The sequence below is a fragment of the Schistocerca nitens genome, chromosome 1, assembly GCF_023898315.1.
Source record: "Schistocerca nitens isolate TAMUIC-IGC-003100 chromosome 1, iqSchNite1.1, whole genome shotgun sequence".
NCBI lineage: Eukaryota > Metazoa > Arthropoda > Insecta > Orthoptera > Acrididae > Schistocerca > Schistocerca nitens.
The window spans coordinates 735,971,811-735,995,400 of NC_064614.1; the positions used below are offsets into that span (position 1 = coordinate 735,971,811).

At 43.9% G+C, this 23,590-nt stretch overlaps 1 protein-coding gene across 5 annotated transcripts in view; it reads right to left on the reverse strand.

Annotated features, from left to right (window-relative positions):
* Positions 1-23,590, reverse strand: part of LOC126260187 (uncharacterized) — a 196,451-nt gene that overhangs the window by 132,109 nt on the left and 40,752 nt on the right. For all 5 annotated transcript variants that reach the window (XR_007546622.1, XR_007546623.1, XM_049957487.1 and 2 more), the window contains exon 2: positions 14,776-14,868. Coding sequence is in view for 3 of the 5 variants with exons in the window: in XM_049957487.1 (XP_049813444.1) it covers positions 14,776-14,868 (93 nt within the window). In the remaining 2 variants the exon portion in view is untranslated. The remainder of the gene's footprint in view (positions 1-14,775; positions 14,869-23,590) is intronic.

Consider the following 23,590-nt stretch of genomic DNA (forward strand, 5'->3'; position numbering starts at 1 on the left):
AGAATGGTTCACGAAAGGCCATGAAACACGGCGAGATATGTCAGGTGCACGATCCACACCAACCCCCGAAAAGATCTATACCTCATTCGAATGGCGTTGCAGGACAGATCTGCGTCCTCCTCGGCTCTGGCGCAACAGTGATACAGTGTAACACTATCAGAGGTGGCAGTTTGTCACCGTTTATTACGGCATGGGTTACGTGCGCGTCGTCCACTTCTCCGCCTACCTTTGACGAATGTGCAGAAACATGATAGACATCAATAGTGCATAGAACGACGTCACTGGGGACAGGAATCGCATTAGAAAGTGTTTTCGGACAAATCCAGGTTCGGTTTGTCCTCGTTTTGGTTCACCGCAGGGATCACAGTGACTGCATTCTCACAAGATATACAGCGCCATTTCGAGGCCTTTTGGTGTGGGGTGCTATTGGGCCCAACCACAAATCAAGGGCCGCACGGGATTAGCCGAGCGGTTTAAGGCGCTGCAGTCACTGACTGTGCTGCTGGTCCCGGCGGAGGTTCGAGTCCTCCCTAGGGCATGCATGTGTGTGTTTGTCCTTAGGATAATGTAGGTTAAGTAGTGTGTAAGCTTAGGGACTGGTGACCTTAGCAGTTAAGTCCCATAAGGTTTCACACACATTTGAATAAATAACGGTTCGTGCGTGTCCAGGGCACGGTGACCAGTGGACGACATCCTGCGACCCGTAGCCATACCCTTTCTGCACAACACTCCAGACGCCACTTTTCAGCAAGACAACACACGACCACGTGTTACTGCAACGAACACTTGCCTTCTTGCTGTCAGAGGCTGTCAGGCTTTTGTCCTGGCGCGCCAGATCACCAGACTCGTCGCCAGTCGAAAAGGTGTGAAATGACCGATGCAGTGCTGTGACCCAATGCCAACCACCAGAGATGAACTTGGAACCAGGTAAATGCAGCATAAATGGCTATACCACAGGACGCCATTCGCACCTCATACGCATCGATGCCACCAGGCTCAAGTTATCAGGGCCCATGGTGAACACTGTGTCTACCAGGCAACACGGTACATGTTGGACTGAGGTGACTAAAATGCTAAGTCTTCAGAACATACTAATGTACATGTCCTGTGAATACGAACGTCCTATCTCTAGTGGTTCAAGGTGTTCTGTTTTTTCTGAAAATGAGCGTATGTGGGGCGTGTCGCAAATACACCTTGTGAGACGGGAAGCCGGTTCCCCACGTGGAGCAGAGCCTGTAGAGTAAAAGGCTGACAGCCTGTGACACCAAGAAGGCAAGTGTTCATTGCAGCAACACGTGGTAGTGTGTTTTCTGGCTGAAAAGTGGCGTCTGGGGTGTTGTGCAGAAAGGGTGCGTGCTGTGAAGCGAGGGATTTGAAAGTGATCTGATGTTCAAACTCATTTTACATCCAAACGGTACATTTCTGGACATGTGCTCCTTATCAAAAATTTATCTACTAAGTCCCCCTTTACAACCCCTAGAAGCTGGTAATAGATATTGTAAAACACTCTCTAAAAGCTACCGCATATAGTGTGTTCCCTTTTAACTTTTCACTGACTACAAACAAGGATAACAAGTGAAAGGTCGGATATTTTACCGTATGAGAAACTTCAGTTTTTTTTCTCCGGAGAGATCACCAAATGATTACTTTTTTTAACTGCCCAGGAAAAGAAAGATGCACAAAATGTGAACGCCTAAACTGTTATAACAGCAAAGTTCCACCTCTAGTACCACATAAACGTTGGATCACCTAGCAGTGACAATACGAGGTGCGGCTAGAAAAAAACCGGACTGATGCTGGAAAAAACATTTATTTACAATTATTTACAATTTCATGTTATCTCCTTCAATGTACTCTCCTCCTCGGTCTCTACACCGCTCCATACGAATTTTCCACTGTTCATAGCAATGCTGCAGATCATTTTCGGTAAGTCCATACATTACTTCCGTCGCTTTTTCTTTTACTGCTTCAACAGTCTCAAATCTAGTTCCTTTCAAAGCTGACTTGACTTTAGGGAAAAGAAAAAAGTCACAGGGGGCCAAATCAGGTGAATAGGGTGGATGATCTAAGATGGGAATGTTGTGTTTTGCCAAAAACGTCTTCACTGACAACGCACTGTGAGCTGGGGTATTGTCTTGGTGAAGGATCCATGACTTTTTTCTCCACAAATCGTTCCGTTTTCTCCGTACTCGCTCACGTAGGGTAGCCAGGACGCTAATGTAGTAATGCTGATTCACTGTTTGTCCCTCTGGTACCCAATCAATGTGCACAATCCCTTTGATGTCAAAAAAAAAAAACAATCATCATTGCCTTGAATTTCGATTTTGACATTCGTGCTTTTTTTTGTCGTGGAGAACCAGGAGTTTTCCAATGCATCGATTGGCGTTTAGTTTCGGGATCGTAAGTAAAAAACCACGATTCATCGCAAGTAATAACATTTTGTAAGAAGGTGGGATCACTTTCAATGTTTTCCGGGATGTCAGAACAAATCATTCTTCGGCGTTCCTTCTGTTCAATTGTGAGACACTTTGGAACCATTTTTGAACACACTTTGTTCATGTTGAAACTTTCATGAAGAATCTGCCTAACACTTTCCTTGTCAACTCCTGTTAACTCAGACACTGCTCTGATTGTTAAACGGCGATCTTGTCGAACAAGTTTACCGATTTTTTCAATGTTTGCATCAGTTTTTGCTGACAATGGTCTGCCAGTGCGAGTGTCATCATTGGTGTCTTCGCGGCCATCTTTAAATCGTTTAAACCACTCAAACACTTGTGTTCGCGATAAACAATCATCGCCGTACACTTGTTGTAACATTACAAACGTTTCACTTGCAGATTTTCCTAGTTTGAAACAAAATTTGATGTTAACACACTGTTCTTTCTGTACACTCAACATTTTCCGACGCACAGACAAAACGTCAACTACTTAAAACAGACGCCACGGGCAGACTGAGTGCAGGAGGCAGATGAAACTCGAGCAGTAGGCGGAGCGAGAGTCACGTGACAGGCCACGCGACTTTCAGCCTTATTGCATTCGTTTTATTGTTTCACCAGTACTAGTCCGGTTTTTTTCTAGCCACACCTCGTATGTTAAAAGCGTTGACATATTTTCCCATCCGTGCCAAAGCGAAGTCGAAGTGAAAACGTTAACAGGCGTTGTGGCATGTACGTTGAGGTGACAAAAGTCATGGAATATGCACGTATACAGATGGCTGTAGTATCGTGTACACAAGATATAAAAGGTCTGTGCATTGACGGAGCTGTCATTTGTACTCATGTGATTCATGCGTAAGGTCTCCGACATGACTATGGCCGCACGGCGGGAGTTAACAGACTATGAAGGCGGAATGGTAGTTGGAACTAGACGCATGGGGCATTCCATTCCGGAAAATTCAGTATTCCGAGATCCACAGTGTCAAGATCGTGGGCCGACGCAACGGCCGACAGCCTTCCCTTAACGATCGAGAGCTACGGCGTTTGCGTATAATTGTCAGTGCCAACAGAGAAGCAACACAGCCTGGAAAACCGTGGCCTGGTCAGATGAGTCCCGATTTCCGTTAATAATAGCCGATGGTAGGGTTCGAGTGTGGCGGAGTCCCCAGGAAGCCAAGGGGCCAAGTTGTCAACACGGCTCTGTGCAGGCTGGTGGTGGCTCCATAATGGTGTGCGTGTGTTTCCATGGAATGGACTGCGTCTTCTGGTCCATCTGAACCGACAATTAACTGGAAATGTTTATGTTCAGCTGTTTGGAGATCGTTTACAGCCATCCATGCACTTTATGTTCCCTATCAACGATTGAAATTTTATGGTTGGCAATACGTAATGTCACCAGGCCACAATGGTTGGCGATTTGTTTGAAGAACATTCTGGACGATTCGAGCGAATGATTTGGCCACCCACGTTGCCCGACACGTACCCTATTTAACATTTTTGGGACATAATAGAGAGGACAGTTCGTGTGCAAAATTATGCGCCAACAACATTTTTGCAATTATGGACGGATATATAGGCATCACGGTTCAATATTTGTGCGGGGGACTTTCGGAGACTTTTTTGAGTCCATGCCACGTCGAGTTGCTGTGCCACGCCGGGCAAAAGTAGGTCCGACACGGTATTAGGAGGTATCCCATGACTTTTGTCACCTCATGTGTTCCCTTTCCACGACCGCTCGGATGTCTATGAAAACAGGTACAACGTTGCGTCAAACAAAATGCTTAGTTGTTTAGAACTCTTGTCGATAGAAAATTTGCGGGTATAACCAGTTCAGTTTAATAATCTCTCGTATGAGAACAATAACAAGTCGAGAACGTTATAACGGCAGCCTGAACCGTTACATGTATAAGCACGTACGTCGTCTACCTGAACAAATGATATAGCCGTGGAGAAATAAACCTTTGGACCACTACTGCAATCAAAATTGGTGGTGCTTTTCATATTCCTTGTGTATGTTATACAATGACATGTTTGAGGCCTAGTGACTTTGGAAAAACACACTGTCTCTGCTTTAGGTCGGCGATGATTTGAAGGAGTTTCTGCAATCTCACCATGGCCAGTGAATCAGTGGACGTTATCAAAGTAGTGGTGGAATAACTTTCTCTCTCTCTTCTGTCATTATACCCGTTTCAGGACACATAATAGATGTTCTTCTTCCTGGATTCAGCAGCTGTTACATGTGTAGCTGAACACATTTCTGTCGCCACATCATCATTTACACACACACTGTTCTGTCAGTTTTAGTGTTCCAAATTGGTTGTGTGTTGGAGATGGAAAACCATCCCCTCATTTTCGTAGATAAGTGTTGGAATGCGACCTGAAAATCACGCTAAGACTGTACAGAGTACATTGCTGTATCAGACTAACAGCCGTCAATCCGGCGGACGGACTTGATCTGGAGCTGTATCACCTTTCCTTTTGTAAACTATTGCATAATCGGTTACGCTCATGAGTGCATTATCAGAACTGGGATTAAGACATAAAGAAAAGACTGATAGTAGCTGCTAGATGGCACTGATCAACGAGGAAATTTGAAAATTTGTGCTGGACCAGGACTCGAAAGCAGGTCTTCTGCTTACTAGGCGGATGCGCTGACCACTGCACGATCAGGACACAGTGGTCATAGTAACTGCATGGACTACTCCACCAAGCCACCTGTCAGATCCTACTGATTTAGTGCCCTTGTCCATTATCTTCATTTCTCGCTGCATTTCGGCGATACCAGGATAGTCAGTGCAGATACAATGATCTGTGTGTCCCGATGTCAGCACAGTGGTCAGCCCATCTGCCTTCTAAGCAGGAGACCTGGGTTCGAGTCCCAATCTGGAACAAATTTTCAACTTTCTTCATTGATTTAAATCATTGCGCATTAGCAACTAATGTCAGTCATTTCTTTGTGTCTAGATTCATAATAGCTGTGGGATTAAAAATATGTCTGTTCTTTTGGAGAATTCCAAAAGGATAGATACCGTATGCAGAATTGAAATTGATTTCTCCAACAATAAAGTGTAGAATATCTTTGAAAATACTGACCAGTCATCAGTGCTGGCTTCGGCCGAAACAACCGACATCTGTGTCCTGAGCAAGAAATGAGATTCAACATTACGCTTTATATGGTTGGGTGTCGCCTCAAGCTGTAGATAAATAAGCAAAACCCGCATCCTGAAGGCATGAGTTGGCATTTGGAGAACCTGGTGGGCGGGGACGAAGTGCATCGGTACACAGCAGCCTATACAGGTACCTGCGTGCTTCTCTGTCCTCTAGGACTTTTCTGACGCACTCTGTTGACTCACCGCCAGGTTTAGAGGCTGAGGTGAAAGCTTCGACGTGCCAGTGCGAGAGATACATCTTGTTAACAATCCTTTGTGTGTTGGAAGCACGATGTACTGCTCAAATGTCATGATGTTTTTACGATATAACCTTGCGTCATGCCGACAACTGAACAGATGTCTTCTCACCCAGGAGAGTTTTACCTGATACATTTATGCACACTGTGTTTCTGAAACACAGTTTCGTCACTTTTACCAGTGTCAGTCATAATGAAGACTGAAGCACAAAAAAGGAATAAAATAAAATAATGAAATAAAAACGAAATAGAAGAAGACGGGGGGGGGGGGGGGGGGAGTAGTCAGTGCGGGAAAATTGCCATTGCATTATTTTTTGCCTTGTACAGTGCTGCTGTATGCTGACAAGTGGCCAGACTCGCTCTAACGTGCATCATCATTGATGCCAGTGAGTTTGACAGATGAAGCTTGTTCCGTTACCTTTCAGTAAAATTTTTTCTGTTTTTCCGTCGTCTGATGTAAAGTATATCATTTATATTATTCTTGCTATCTCATTCGTAGAGCAATACTCTTTTACAATGTCAGCGTTTACAAACTGTCTTTTGGGCTACAAATGTAGTTTCCTACTTCTTTCCGTTTGATAGTTTCATCTGTGAACCTCTAATGCCGAGAGGGAGTCCGATCGGTAAAAGTAGATGAACTAATAGTCGGGAAAAGTGGCCTGGATGTTTACTTCCACGTATCGCTCGTAAAACATCTAGGTTCGAGTTCTGGTCCAGCACAAATCTTCAAGTTTTCCCGTTGATTTAAATCAGTGCCCACTAGCAGTCAATGTCAGTCATTTCTCTATGTCTTAATTCCAATTCTGATAATGCACCCATGAGGGTAACGGACTCTGCACTAGGGGAGCTGATACATATACAGATCAAAGCAGCCCGCCGGGTTGACGGCTGTTAGCCTGATGCAGCAATGTACGCCGGACAGTCTTAGTGTGGTTTTCAGGTCGCAGATCAGGTTGATTTCTGAAAGTGTCATCTGTCTCGGTTCTGTTATATTTTTGGCATAATATAGAAAACCGACTGCAGACGATCTGCCTCAACCGCTTAGTACGCTTTGAAATACTAAGGCATCAACATGCCTATACAATACCTGTCGGGAAATCAGAACAAGAGATGTAGGATCTCGTTGCGATGTCAATGGGCACATGATCTCTAAGCAGGGGAAAATGGTGACGATATGCCTTGAGAAAAATGAATATAGTTCCAGCATTAATTTCTCGCTTAAAAGTATTTGCTGTGGTACCTTATAACATATAGATTCAAAACGTGGAAGCAGCAAACTTCTGCCGGCAACCATCAGTAATGAAACTTTAATTACCTTCAGAGTAATAATTTTAACCGACCATTCCTTATGATGCAATGTGTATAGAATTTAAACATATAGAATTTAAACAACGGCACTTCACTCTCTGACTTGGTTTAGTGGTATATCTCTCCAAAACGATTTCGAGCCGATCTACCCAATCCTCAGACATTTCTTTGTACACATGCGCACGTGGTATCTGCCGTAGTTGAGCAATACTGACCAGAAGGAAGGAAGATAACGATTTAACGTCCCGTCGATGACGTCAGACGGATCTCAAGTTTGGATTGCGGATGTTAGGGAAGAAAGTTAGGGGTAGCTATTCAGAGGAAGCATTCTAGCATTCATCTCAGGAGAATTACGGAAAGCACGATAAACTCATATCTGTATGACATGACGGGAATTTAAATCGTCGGCCTCCTGACTGTGAATCCAGTGTTCTAAAACTGTACCACCTCGTTCGGTAGCACTCGATCGAAACTTTTAGCACAATACAAACACAAGTTGTCGGGTTTTCTCTCTTTCGCTTTGTTACCATTTTTTGAATTCAGTGCACCGAGGGTTTTCGTCTGTCCTGGATTTAGAATTATTACACACTCCTTTGCAAAACTTATGGACAAGATAGATAAAGTAACGTATTGACGACTCGGTGGAATTGATGGTTCAAATGGCTCTGAGCACTATGGGACTTAACATCTATGGTCATCAGTCCCCTAGAACTTAGAACTACTTAAACCTAACTAACCTAAGGACATCACACAACACCCAGTCATCACGAGGCAGAGAAAATCCCTGACCCCGCCGGGAATCGAACCCGGGAACGCGGGCGTGGGAAGCGAGAACGCTACCGCACGACCACGAGCTGCGGACGGTGGAATTGAATAAAAGTGTGGGAGCATGTTGCCAGAGGTCTCCCAGTACTGCACAGAAAGCTGGACGTCACATGTAGTGTGATCAGCGAGACTATAGCTTCAGATAGGGCCGGCTCCACAACACGAGGTACCTGGAGGGACGAGAAAAGACATACGGTGAAGAATCACTGGGAAACTAGAAGAAGTACGGAGTGTGACGACTTTTGCCCAGTGCTTTGGTGTTACAAACCGCACGCACTGCTGCCTAAAGGAGAGGAGGGGGTTGACCACGGTCAACTAGAGCAGCAGATGGGAGCTACCGTGTGCAACAGGCGGGAAGCGACCCATGTCAAACAGCGGGTGGAACTGCAACCACACTTAACAGGACTGAAATGCACACAGTCTCACTCCCCACAGTGCTACGGCGACTGCATGGGTGTGATCTCTTAGTGTGACGACCAATGCGTTGTGTGCCGCTGAGACCTGTTCATCGGCGGTACCGTTTGCGATGGTTCAAAATGGTTCAAATGGCTCTGAGCACTATGGGACTCAACTGCTGTGGTCATCAGTCCCCTAGAACTTAGAACTACTTAAACCTAACTAACCTAAGGACATCACACACATCCATGCCCGAGGCAGGATTCGAACCTGCGACCGTAGCAGTCGCATGGTTCCGGACTGCGCGCCTAGGTTTGCGATGGTGCCAAGAGCAGAGGGACTGGACCAACGTAGAGTGGGGTCGTGTGCTTTTCTCGCATGTAAAGCAGATTCAGTCTATGTGATTCTGAACGTGCCCTCATGTGGTGAGGGATGGGAACACGTAATGGACCCAGGAACGTTGTCGAACATGATGGTTTTGGTCGTCCAAGTTTTATGGTGTGGGGAGGCTTAATGCTGCATGGGCGTACTGACCTGCAGGTCTTTGAACGCGGTATGTTCGCAAAAAAAAGGCAAATGTGTGTGAAATCTTATGGGACTTAACTGCTAAGGTCATCAGTCCCTAAGCTTACACACTACTTAACTTAAATGATCCTAAGGACAAACACACACACCCATGCCCGAGGGAGGACTCGAACCTCCGCCGGGACCAGCCGTACAGTCCATGACTGCAGCGCCTTAGACCGCTCGGCGCGGTATGTTCGCCAATGAACGCTATTGCGGCACTGTGGTCCTATCCCATGTGCGTCTTTTCACGGATGCATTCGGCTCTGACTTAATTTTTATCGATAACAATAAAGGAGCACATCGAAAATCGCAGGCGGAGGAGCTCTTGGGAAAGAGTATATTCGATGAATGGACTGGTTTCTCGTTCCCCGGCTTGGAGAGGTGTATCACGGCATGTCTACATGCACCAAAAATCATATAGGAGTTGTCGACTGCAGTGGTCGACGAATGAAAGGCCGTAGCACAAAAACTCCTCAGCAAATTTGTTGTCAGAATCGGAGCACGTTGTAATCATGCACAGGCGTCAGCGGTGATAACACGCCCTATTAAGAACCGTGTACCACCTTTTGTAACGTACAAGGGTACCATCACACACGTAAAACGCAGTGACTTAGTTTAATTACTGTCTATGAATAAAAATGTCTTTTCTGTGCGTCTCATAAAGTTTTTGTTTCACTTGCCTTCTGTACTACACAGTGGTATTCTATGCGTAGTCCAAATTTTATCGTACTACGTTACATTGGCAGTGACGTATCATGCAAATGTTGGTTTTGTCTCTAAGGTTTGCACACCAACGCACTTTTATTGCCAAATGCCATGAAATTACAACGACCCGAGAAAGGAGGGGATGGGGGACGGGAGTAGAGTCTGCCGGCCGCTGTGGCCGAGCCGTTCTAGGAGCTGCAGTCCGGAGCCGCACTGCTGCTACGGTCGCAGGTTCGTATCCTGCCTCGGGAATGGATGTGTGTGATGTCCATAGATTAGTTAGGTTTAAGTAGTTCTAAGTCTAGGGGACTGATGACCTCAGATGTTAAGTCCCATAGTGCTCAGAGCCATTTGAACCATTTTTGAGTAGAGTCGACAACAGAAGCAGAATTGCTTCATCAATCATGATCCCTCAAAGGGGCCGTTTGTGAGGTAACTGGGATTGTGTGGTTACTTCAGTATGAGACATTTTCTTATTACAAATGTATCTGAAATATAAATATTTCAATTTCATCCCTATGTATGGTAACTGAAGAAAGCTTCAAAAGCCAAGGTTGCTAGAAAAATATATTATTGGATGAATGGTTTCGACAGAGCTATGCTGCTATAATCGGATATTATACTTTGATGACATTATAGCTCAGTCGAAACCGGTAATTCAATAAAACTGCTTTTTTTGCGATCTTGGCCTCCAGCTTGACCATGTGAGCAATATATATTGACGAAAAAGAAATAGCAACACGAAGAAGGAGTTGTGTGACATAAACGCAAGTTTTTAGGAGAGCTTCTACATATGAAAGTTGACGTCGAAACTGAGGCCCGATCGCATAAGAGTGGCGCTCTACGAGGATGCAAACTACATTTGCTTTACGTAGACGCTGTAACGCTCTTGAGAGTTACTTACCTTTTAGATCAGTCACCGTGGCTTGACGTTAGTCAAGAATGCCTTCAGGGTGACAAAGACGCCATTATTGACACCTCACTGAATTTGAACAAGGTAGCAGGCATCCTAGAGAGAATTGGAAGCGTGAAGTGGCAATGGATCGGACACGTAGCTCAATAAGATCACAGGAGGTGGACCCCAAGAGTTGTTTATTGTAGACAACGGGACGACAAGAGAGGCACTGGAAGATTCCAGAAGAGACGGCTTGATGAGGTGAAGCCGGTAGCTGGAACATGATGGTGCCAGGTGGCTCAAGATCGAGGACAGTGGAAAGGTACGGAAGAGGCTTCTACCCATCAGTCGACGGAGGTGGCCGGAAGGATGAAAAGAAGAAGTCAACGAAGACCAAGTGCCCATCATAAATTAAGTTAGAATCTAAACAAAGGGAGTGTATGTGGCTTTTCGTGACAATGACGAACTAATGACTTCACCAATTGTTGTAACTGGGAAATGGATGCTTGACATCAGAAACCGATAGTTAAATATATCTGAGAATGTATACTGTGCTACATTACTGTAATAGTATTCAGTTGGACCGCATACTCAGTCAAAAAATAAATAGTTTTTATACGGGCTACTGGGTGCCTCACACAGTAGTTAAGAAAAATAAGCACTTTAGGTTGTCTCTTTCCTTGTTTTCACTCTCGATGTTCAAAGAAGCCAGAAGTTTCTCGAAATGTCAGTAGCTTGTTTTAGAATGAACTCTGGCTACATCGTCCCGATTTTTCTCTTAACTCACTAATATATCTCCTTGTTAACTCTATCACATTTAGTTGGTGTTAACTCAGTGGATGTCATAACAGCGTTTAAGTGCCAATAATCCTTCTGATAAAGTCAGAGTTCATTGTTAATAATTGGCTGTCAAGTGTGATTACTTCTGTGTGCAGTCCAGAATTGTCACCACTTGTTCTTTTCACTGCGCGCAGTTCGCGGCGAGGTTGACATTCACGTTGCTGTGTTACAAAGAGAACGATGGTGAGTGACACGGTTTAAGGAGACAGCAGACTGATCGCCACTGGCGCAGAGGTGTGTCAGCGGTCAAAGCGAGGCCCGGAGGTCGGCGACGGCTTGGCAGCTGCTCCGGCCAACGTGCGCGCAGTTCATCGTCACACATCTGGACTCTCCGCCTCGGCTGTTTATTTTATATGTGGGGATGCGTTTTAACGCTCAGCAGCTCGGTAAACAGAAATCTGAGAAATTCTCCAAATATTAGTACGGAAAGCTTGTAACTTGCTCCTCGGTTGCGTTAGTGCTACGTGTAAAATTTCTGGAGGAACTCTCCCAAACGAGCGCGCCGTCCTCTTGTGGCTTCTTTTCACTGTACATTTCCCTTCACCTGCCTTCTTTTCACCTCTTAGTGCCCAGCGTTACCCTAATGGTACACTTGACAGTACTGGACTTTCATCGATTTTTGGACAGCAACGAAGTTCTATAACCTTGTTACTCTTATTTAAGGATTGTTGAACATCTGTTCTTTCAGTTTTGTGTTAGTAGTTGTGAGAAGCAGTCCACTATTGGCAACAATTGGCAATTGAATTTAAACAATTTTTGTACACCCATAATCTCACCCCGCCATGGATTCAAGTAAGTAGTACGATTAAAACATTTTATCATTCAGGTTCAAAACCGCAGATACTTTCTTAATAAACTAACAGTCGCAAGGCATTTATTGAAATTTGTGCAATATTATTTGTATCGCAGGGACATGTTCTACATTTTCAGCATTACGTAAAAGTAGTATTGAGATACTCGTAGAACTTGAGATATTTGTGCAACTTGTTTGGAAGTTTGACTTTGTTAACTTTTTGTAAAGAACAAAGTTTTGGGGGGGTTCGGGAACTGTGACAGAAAATCGTATTGCCCAATGCTGTCTCCTTCCACAGAAGAAAGAAATAGAATAAGATGGTGGAGGTACTATTCATTCTGAAAAAAAAAAGAAAAAGAAATACCCCAATGGACAAGTCCGATAGGTCTCGTGCTCTAAGGGTTCAATTCAAACCTAACTATGTATATAGACAGTTCATCTATACGTTTTGATGAATGAATTTGCGAATATCAAAATATGTGACATTAATGGCTGTATCTTTTGATTTTATTTACTTCGAAGCTTCACTTTTTATACCCCCATCAGACCGCAGTCCCTAGTAGTCGACGTAAATTTCAACATGATACAGAAACAGTGGTGTTGATGGACGGCCAGGCCGACAACAGGGTGATACTGTAAAGGTTCCGTTATTACCGATTGATGAACGGAACCTTAAAAATTTTCTGTTGCTGAGTAAATGGTACGACAGTTCGATTGTTTCTGCAGCATCAAATACAACTGGTGTGAACGTAGTAACGATTGTTGGAAGCTACTCTCAGCGGTCAAGGAAACACATCCTTGACAAAATACAACATGGGTGGAATTGATCTAACGCATCAAAATGTGAATCAGTGCAGGACAGAATCCGTAATGGGAAATTGTACAAGACTCTTTTTCACTTGGTTACTGGTATCACCTCACAAAATGTCTGGATTTTCTCTTCAAAAATGGAAATACAATTTCACATTCGAATTTTCAAAGGGAAACATGGCAGGTGTACCAGAGGAGGTATGCGGCGCCTCTGGAAGGACCTGGACTTATACCGCACTCCACTAGTGTAACAGATGAGTTCCAGATTAACAGCTACTGAACAGAAGACGATGGGCTGGAATAAATTGTATAACATCAGCACATACCCAGCGGAGAAATGTAATGTGGAACTGTGTGGTGACTGCTTTGCTGCTTATCATGCCAAGTAATTTGTAACTTCTGTTTAATGCGTACTTGTGTTCAATTTATTTCACTCAGTATTAAAATGTCTAACTTTTCAGATAAATTTATGTTTTGGTCTCTCTAGTGCCTAGTAGCACGCACAGGCTGATTCAGCTGCCCCTAACTATCCGTTTTAAGTAACCTGCAATGCCTTCAAAATCTGCATATGACATATTCCTATTCTTTCGCTCGTTACACAGAGTCAGTTAGTCATACAGAAAAAAATGAACTAAAATTTTTTGTAGGAAATTTAAAGTAGTTAAATTTTGTACTGCGATATGTTGTCGCTAGAGGCCGTAGTTTTCGAATTATTCAAGAGAAATGTATCTGGAAAAGTTACCTTCAAACGCATTTTTCTTGAATAATACGAAAACAATGGCCTCCAGCGAAAACGTATAGCAGTACAAAATTTAACTACATTAAATTTCCTACGAAAACGTTTAATTCATTTTTTCTGTAGGATTAATAGTTTGTGCATGACGAGGGAGGGAATATGAAAATCTTGCTCGTAGTAAAACCCATAGTTAGGGGCAACTGAATCACCCTCTATATGATATGTATATCATACGAGTATTAAATCTAGAAAGGTAAAATTGTTTTTTCACTGTAAATGCTCGTTTTACAGTGAAACAAACGGAGCATAAACAATATACGTCGAATGTGTTAATTACACACACAAAAATAACATAAACTGACGGAAACAGAAAGTATTATACTTTGATCGAACGCTACCAAGCTGATACTCCAGTATTTGCAAGCCTTCAGGGTTCGATGCTTAAAATTTCAACCCTATGTGAGCTTTTTTCTGTACAGAAAAAAGCCATTTCTCCAGATCTGGATAGTTCCAGACTACACCGCGAGAAGATCGTAGGCCTGCTCGGTTGGCTCTGACGAACAGAGGAATGACGAACAGCTGAAATCTGGACGGGGCTTAGAGGTAGAGAGTCACAGCGAATCGTCGGGAGCAGATTAATGAAAGCTGGGTTGCCAGGCATAGTTTACTGTGCGACACACAACAGTCAACTGGAAGAGTGAATGGCATTCTGGAGTGTTCAGCGATGAGGGTCATTTTTGTTTCTGGCGGTCAGGCCGAAGCCAGGGTTTCCATGGACGGTCTTGTGAAGAGTTACAAGAAGCAGCGATCTTCGAGACCCATAGCTCTCCATCTCCTGGATTCATGGTGTAGCCAGTTATTGCTCAGGACAACAGGAGTGATTTGGTATTTGTTGAAGGGAGACTGGCACACTGGACTGTGGCAAGACATGGTTGGTGAAGCGATAACGAGGATGCCAGTAACTTATTCCAGCATGACAGCGCTAGACTAACTCTGCATTTCACATCACAAACACTTTTTTCGATAAAGAGAAGTTCACCGCAAAGTCGGGCCTCTTACCTGCGCCGGAATGCGAGCTGGAGCTGGAACTGGAAATGGAACCGGAGCCAGAGTAGGCGCCGCTAGGAGACCTCCGGACCCTGATGTAGCTTCCTGCAACACACGTGACAAAAGCACCTGTCAGACCACGCGCCAGACCGTATGTGCCAGTATAACGTACGCCTCGATGTATTTTCGTCCTCAAAGGAGACGGCACAGACGCCTCAGCTGTTGGAAATTGCTGTATCTTCCCTTTCTATGCAGAAGTAACAAATGGGATACCTTTCGCCTATTTTCAGAAATTTTTTTTTAGGAGTGCCGTTTATTTATGACGAACGTTCCTCAGAAATAATACTACTAATATCATTTCAGTGATATTTCCGCAATTTGAGTGTACAGAGCCAGAGCCACACAACATGTACAGCAAACATGGTGTGAAAATATACCGTATCTTTTCAGGCGAAGTTCATTGTGTGACCATATTGTTTTATGGCTGGAAAACATGTTTGTTACCTGTTTGCCATAAATTGCGGTGATTTTGTACATACGTATATGCTGGGACATCCAGTTAATAGATCTTGACGATGACTTCTCTCAATAAACTCTAATTATATTCAACACCGTTGTATTGATAAAGGCTTAAGGCCGAAATCGCGATGGTGGTAGCAAAGAAAGAAGTTTGTACAGTCAAAAGACTATGGGCTAAAAATACGAAAAGGTTATCTATTGCTAATATCGTTTCTAGATTACTGGCTGACTAAAATAAAATACGCTGCCTGACAAAAGAAAGAGAACCACTCAGGAGGGGAGGAGGAAACGAAATGAAACTTCGCGGATTGAGAGGGTACGTGATGTTATTTCACTGATCACAAATTCGAGCCAAATTTACAAAGAAATTAGTAGTATGAACCCACTTATCAGTATATCGTTGCATCCCATCGGGCTGACCGCATGCACTGATTCAGTTGGGAAGGGTATCAGAACTGCTGTAACTGGTCCTTGATATCCAGGATGGGGATGATGTTCAAGTTGGTCCCATACTTCTACCGGGGACAGATTTGCTGATCATGCTGCCCACGGAGGTAGGCCCCTCTACCTTAGCATCATGCAGACAATTCTTAGGGACACGTGCGATGTGTGAACCTGCCTTGTCCTGTTGAAAAGCGGTACTGCGGACCGTCACCTGAGAGACAACACAAGACGACTCAGGATGTCTGTGATGTACTGTTCCTTCCTCAGTCATTACCACCCGTGAGCTGAAGTCATACCGGGCGACTCCCCACACGATGACGCCAGGAGTAACCCCGCTGTGCCTCTCCCAGACACTGGCAGAATAGGGCCTCTGTCCAGGTCACCAACATACCCGTCGTGTGGAACCCCGAATCATCTCCGAACGCAATGCGAAGCAATTCATCAGCAGTAATTGCTTCCCGGTCACGGCACCTCTTCCAGCTCAACCGCTTACCTTGTGGTGTAAACAGCAGCCTACGCATGGGATAATAATTTCCTAGTCGTTCTGCTGGTAGTCTCCGTACAATGGTGAGGGATGACACGGAACGTAGCAGTCAGTCCATCACTTGTTGGTTCAAAAATGGTTCAAATGGCTCTGAGCACTATGGGACTTAACATCTATGGTCATCAGTCCCCTAGAACTTAGAACTACTTAAACCTAACTAACCTAAGGACAGCACACAACACCCAGCCATCACGAGGCAGGGAAAATCCCTGACCCCGCCGGGAATCGAACCCGGGAACCCGGGCGTAGGAAGCGAGAACGCTACCGCACGACCACGAGATGTGGGCATCACTTGTTCACGGATGGCAGGCGTAGCTGTGAAGGGAGTGCGATGTGCTTGTTGCACAGTATGGCGATCGACCGGAACCTTGACGACCAGTATGTCTGCCCTCACGCTCACATGCAGTCCAACATCGACCAGAGCTACATTATAATGCCCCATAAATCTGTATATTGCACGATTAGAGCAGCTGGCCAAATGGAAATCCACAATCAGGCCCCTTTGAAACTTAGTCACTTGCGCTGATAACGTTCTATCGTACGATTATCATGATTTTTGGTTTGTGGAGGGCTCAACTGCGCGGTCATCAGCGCCCGTACAAAGTCCCATTTTTTTCACTGTCCAAATTTTTACACAGTCCAATCTAGCCACTGTCACGAATGATGATGATGATGATGATAATGAAATGATGAGGACAACACCCAGTCCCCGGGCAGAGAAAATCCCCAACCCGGCCGAGAGTCGAACCCCGGGCCCCATGATCCAGAGGCAGCAACTCTAGCGACTAGACCACGAGCTGCGGACGTATCGTACGAGGACGCGGTATACAAGTGTCCTTCACAGTAATCACTCAATACCTAACGCTGTTCACCTTTCTCATAACTCTTATATACCCTACCAGACCTGGCCGCAATAAACATGAACAATGCTAATGCCCTCTGGCGGTTGTTTTACCTGTCACAGAGGACTGTAATCCTAATCATTTACGTACACCCCGATGGTGTGAACGTGTACAAAGTAACCCCGACCTCTGACCGTGTTTTCTGGGTGTTTCACTTTCCTTGTTAAGCAGTGTATTTCTCGTAGTTTTACGTTCACTTTAATTTATTCAGCCCATTTACACGCATCTCACTTGCAGAATTCTTTCACAGGAATTCAGATTTCTAGCCATCTAAACAAGAATACATGATGGAATGTCACCGGGTATCACCACTGCCTTGACGCTACCAACTTAAAAATATCCGATGCACAGAGCCACGCGTGCTTTCATTCCTAAAAGATTCGCCTGATCCGAGGCATTTACAGCGCTGCCTTTTCGTTTCCTAAAGAACGTTAAATAGCTGAGGGTTTTAAAAAAATTCAATGAACTTTGAAATGCATTCGCAGTTGCGAATACGGACAACCAACAGCTGTATAATGGCATCACGACAATGAAATTTTTTCCGCTCCGGGACGCGAAGCCTATTTACAGCTGTACGCGAGCGGTCGGCTTAAGCGCTTTGGCTGTCCGTGCAAGGTTCACGGCCAGACCCAAACTTCCATATGTCGTCTTTCACTTGTCAGTACATGCACTCGTTACACGCTACGCAATTCCCGTACACGCGAAGGACACTTTAAGTTGAAAGTAGCTACCCGATATCGGCGAATAATTGCGATACTGTAGTGCCTGTGTTGTTAAGAATTACAATGCAATGTTCCTGCGGTCATGCACGCATGTCCAAAGGAACAGGCGCTATGGCGACTACAGCCGTCATGAAATACATAAAATGTATTAGCAGCTGCGAATACGGACAACGATCAGCTTTGTAGCGGAATGACGTAAATGAAAATTTGCATCGGACTGGGACTCGAACCCAGATTTTCCGTTTTACGAGATTAGTTGCCCTAACTGCTTTGGCTATCCGTGCAAGTCTCACGGCAGACTAATAATTTCATATGTTGTCGTTCATACGTCACAACCTGCTCTCGTACACATTATGTAACTCCTGTGCAGGGAGAGGACATTTTTTGATTGAAAGTCGTTACCTGGTGTCGACGGATGAACACAAAGTATTCATTGTTGTGCAGCTGAACAGTTCTTCTCAAATATTTCCAATAGCTTTAAAGATATCGTTGTTATTTTTGCTCACAGAGCAACTGTGAGGGAGTTACCGGTAAACAGTTTATATTCTCTTGTCATAGCTGTGCTACTTTCTTAGTTCTACACAGTAGGCCTAGTTTCGCTTTTTGAAACTGGACTGTAGTAACTTCTGATGCATCTAAAAAGAGACGATTTCGACTGCATTTCACTTTCCGATATCTGACAAGTGCTTTAGAAGAAATTACAGTACTTAAAACTTGGATTTATCTGTTTTGAACATCAAACCGACTGTTGTCTTATTTACCGTATGTTATCGTACGGAGATGTCGCGTCAGCTTCATGGAGCACTCCGGCTTGACGCGCTTAAGGAACTATAGTTACAAACTGAGAGCAGCTAAACAAAGTTTAACTTAAAACTGAAACTAAACACATCTGGCTAAATGTTTCCCTGAAATACTAATCGGATTTCGGAGGAAGATGTTCGATGTCGGCTGCAGAAATTATCACAGTACCATATGAAGACGTGGATTCGATACTGCCGCCTCTATAATTAATGTAGCTATGACAATATACCGTACGTCGTTTAATGAAGACTTCCTTGCAATTCATCTGGATGAAAAAAGAATTGCTGTATCTTAAAGCTTAGACGGTTTTGGAATGATAATAGATTTACAGCTTTGCTGTATAGAGGGCGATCGAAAATTAATACAGTGATTACAGACGGCTAGAACTATTTAATACGTGGTGATACATGGATAAGAATTACAAGAAAAATTTAAAAGGAAGTTCAGAATTTCGCTCGTTGTGTAAACGGTCGCATAAATGAAATGTTGCGTGTCATGAGTGAAAATGGTGAATCCTGTACAAAAGGTATTCTATGTTTTAGGATTTACAATTGAAATTCGGTCATCAATATGCAGAGTAGATTTCAGGAAGGTGAGCACCCTCACAGTGTGGAATGGAAGATGGGCACATGTTTAAATCAACGACTTCAAAAACCGTTGTATCAGTCGGTCATGCTGGACATGAGGACCCTGCTCTTGGCCACCCTATAACTTCTTATCTGACAGTCGTAATCTTTCCTTAATGAGGAATATGAAAAACCTTGTGTATGAGCCTCTTTTGCCACAAACAATGGGAAAACTCAAAATGTACACTTCTAACGTGCTGATGTCGATGACTTCACATACGCTAGAGAACGTGTAGCGTGAAATGGATTATTAGTTATATGTTGTCCGTGTGTCCATGTGGAGCCATATGCAACATCTATAAAATACATAGAAAAATCAACTTTGTTTCACATTCACTGTAATTCTCATCAATGTATCGCTATGCATTAAATAGTTATAGGTGTTCGTAATCGCTGCATTCACACTGAATTGCCCTGCATTAACCACATTAAAATTTTTTACAATTGACAATAATATTATTCTAACACGTAAATAGCTAGAACATTTTGCCATCTGTGAAAAATTTAAAATCCGCAGTTTATAAGAATGACGAAAACAAAATTATAACTTTTTATTTAATGTAAATATCTCAAGAATTAAATAACGGGCTAAGTTACAAGAAATAAATATGTTGTACATTGTTCATGAATGATAATATACGTACACAGTTATATTAAAATTTTATTTTCCGATAAAAGGAGAGCACAATAGGGCTACCGAACAACAACAAAAAAATGGTTAAAATGGCTCTGAGCACTATGAGACTTAACATCTGAGGTCATCAGTCCCCTAGAACTTACAACTACTTAAACCTAACTAACCTAAGGACATCACACACATCAATGCCCGAGGCAGGATTCGAACCTGCGACCGTAGCGGTCACGCTGTTCCAGACTGTAGCGCCTAGAACCGCTCGGCCACTCCGCCCGGCTTCAGAACAACAGTCCCATTTTCAAGTGCGTAGAATATCCATACGAGTCAACTAAAAGGGGGTTATATGGCGATTCTCTGTTACGTTATATGTAAGCAGATGAATTTTTGGTCAGCATCTTACAGTTGAATTTTCTGCTTGCATGCTGTGTACCAGATAATCACTAAATCAATGTTTTACCGCTTTTATTTGGTTCGTATGGATATTTTATGCACCGGGAGATGGCCGGCCTTTGTGGTCGAGCGGTTCTAGTCGCTTCAGTCTGGAACCGGGCTGCTGCTACGGTCGTAGGTTCGAATCCTTCCTCGGGCATAGATGTGTGTGATGTCCTTAGGTTAGATAGGTTTAAGTAGTTCTAAGTCTAGGGGACTGATGACCTCAGATGTTAAGTCCCATAGTGATTAAAGCCATTTGGACCATTTTTTGCACCTGAAGATGGGACTGTTGAGCTGAAACCTGGTTGTGCTCTTCTTTTATTGGAAAATAAGATTTATTACAACAGCGTGCGGATGTCATTAATCATGAATAATCTGTATAACAGAGTTGTGGTTGTTCTATCAAGGTGTTGTGTGATGTCCTTAGGTTAGTTAGGTTTAAGTAGTTCTAAGTTCTAGGGGACTGCTGACCATAGATGTTAAGTCTCATAGTGCTCAGAGCCATTTTTTGTTCTATCAAGAAAATCAGTGTACAGCTCTGTACTATTTTTCTCGACAGAGAGAAAATCAGTAGCCGAGCGACCGGTGGCGACAGTCAGCTCGAAAGGCCTTCGCCCTCGTCGGCGATCATGTTCACAAAATCGTGTACCTAGTGCGTGCCCATCAGATAACTTACCATAGAGGCTGGAATCTCAATAGGTTCACTCCGAAGCGGTTCGTGAGCAAATACGCAAAAAGAGGCCACAGTTGGAGCAGGACAAGTAGTGGTCCTTTCACGATGATAACGTGCCCGCCAACTCAGCTTCTTCAATTCGCTTGTCCAAAATATAAACGCTGTTCCTCTCTTGCAGTCCTAATACTCAGACTTGCTACTTGTGACTCTTCCTTGCTGGCACAATTAAAATCAACGACGAAAGGATCACATTTTGACGCGATTAATGACGTGAAGAAAATTCGGCGTAGTAAAGGACATTCCAAAGAAAGCTTTTCAGCGGTTTCTTGATGAACTGTAAACGCCAATGAGTCAAAGGTGCAGATAAGGGAGGAAAATACTTTCAAGGATATGAGAAGTACACGAGCATTGCCCGAGAAAGGAAATGTTCCACGTTTGAGTCCCGATCCGGCGCACTGTTGTAATCAGCCTGGAAGTTTAAATACATCTTGAAGTTGAATAAAATATTACTTGAAAAACTTCAGTAATTTTTTAACTGTTTGCGTATCTATGCAGGATATACCTCGCACGGTGTCTGGGATCAAAATATAGAGCTCAGTTGTAATTTAATTCCATTTTTCATTATAAAGTTACACTGCACGAGTCTGTACAAGGATAGCCGGTAGTTAGCATTGCATTAACGGCTGTTCGACTTTAAGAGGTGTTGTTGTTATGGTCTTCAGTCCGAAGACTGGTTTGATGCATATCTCCACGATATTTTACTCCTGTGCAGGCCCCTTCATCTCTGCATAACCACTGCTGCCTACATCCATTTGAACCGGCCTGCTGCAGTCGTGTCTGTGTGTCCCTCTACAGTGTTTTTTACCGCGAACACTTCCCTCCAGAACCAAACTTATTATTCATTGATGCTGCAGGATGCGTCCTCTTAGCGGGTCCCTTCTTTTAATCAAGTTGTACCATAAATTTCTTTTTTTCCTACTCCTCCTGAAGTGACCAAGTAAAATCTCATTGCCAAAAGTACCCTTGCCCCTCCGGGATGGTACGTGAGTTCTTAGCCAGAAATCAAAAGAATGAGAGAACACAATCACTGAAAGAAATATTGTGTTGTATTCAACTTTGGCGCAGACCGTCCTTGTCGAAGTCCATGTACAAGTCCTTGGCAATGCCGGGATAAGAGGAAGTGTTTAACTGTTCACAATACAGAAATAGCGTAAGTCTTGAGACCATTTCAGATGAACTATTTAGTGTGGAGAAAATTGCGACTGCAGTATGAGGATCATTGGCTGCTGCCGGCCGGTGTGGCCGTGCGGTTCTAAGCGCGTCAGTTTGGAACCGCGTGACCGCTACGGTCGCAGGTTCGAATCCTGCCTCGGGCATGGATGTGTGTGATGTCCTTAGGTTAGTTAGGTTTAAGTAGTTCTAAGTTCTAGGGGACTGATGACCTCAGTAGTTAAGTCCCATAATGCTCAGAGTCATTGGCTGCTGCTAATTGGAGTTACTCGACAAATTGGGTAAGAACTCGCAAGAACTGTCTAGAGCGGCAGTCGGGCGATCTCTTATCCACGTGGTCCGTGACGTCTCAGCTCAGGGGGCGTGACACTCGTGCGTCCCACAGTTGGGCGGCGCCGGTCGCTGCCGCTGTCAGATAACAGCGGAACCTCTAGTGCCAACCTCTGTACACGGAATAATTACTCCTGTGTTGTACCGACTGGCGACGACAGCACACCTACTCATTAGTTTTCGATATACCAACCTAATTTTCAACATTCTTCTGTAGCATCACGTTCCTAAAGCCACTGTTCTCTTGTTCTTTAAACAGTTTATCATCCACATTTCAGCTCCTTATAAGGTTACATTCAAGACAAACACCTTCAGAAAAAATTCATAATACTTAAATTTATATTCTATATGAGACTGCTCTTTTTCAGAAACGCTTTTCTTGCTAATGCCGGTCTGCATTGTAGATCCTCCCTACTTCGACTATCGTCAGATGTATTATTTCCCAAATAGCAGAACTCGCGACTACTAATAGTATCTCATTTGCTTACCTAATCATATTAGCATCATCTGATTTAATTCGATTACATTCCATTACCCTTGTTTTACTTTTGTTGATATTCATCTTACAAACTCTTTGCAAGATAATACCCATCCCCTTCAACTATTCTTGTCAAACCTTTACCAACTCAGACAGAATTGTAATGTCATCGCAAACCTAGAAATTTTTATTTGGTGCTCTTGAACTTTGATTCCAAATTTCCCCTTGGTTTCCTGCAGTGCTTGCTCAATGTTCGGAGTGAATAACATCGCAGGGAGGCTGTCCTCCTGTCTGATTACTCCCAATTTAAGATCTGCGCGGTTATCAGCGCCCGTACAAATTCCGAATCTTTACTCTGTCCAATGATGAGGACAACACAAACACCCAGTCCCCGGGTGAAGAAAATCCCCAAACCGGCAGGGAATCGAACCCGGGACCCTGTGATGCAGAGGCAGCAACGCTAGCCATTGGACCACCAGCTGCGGAACCCCG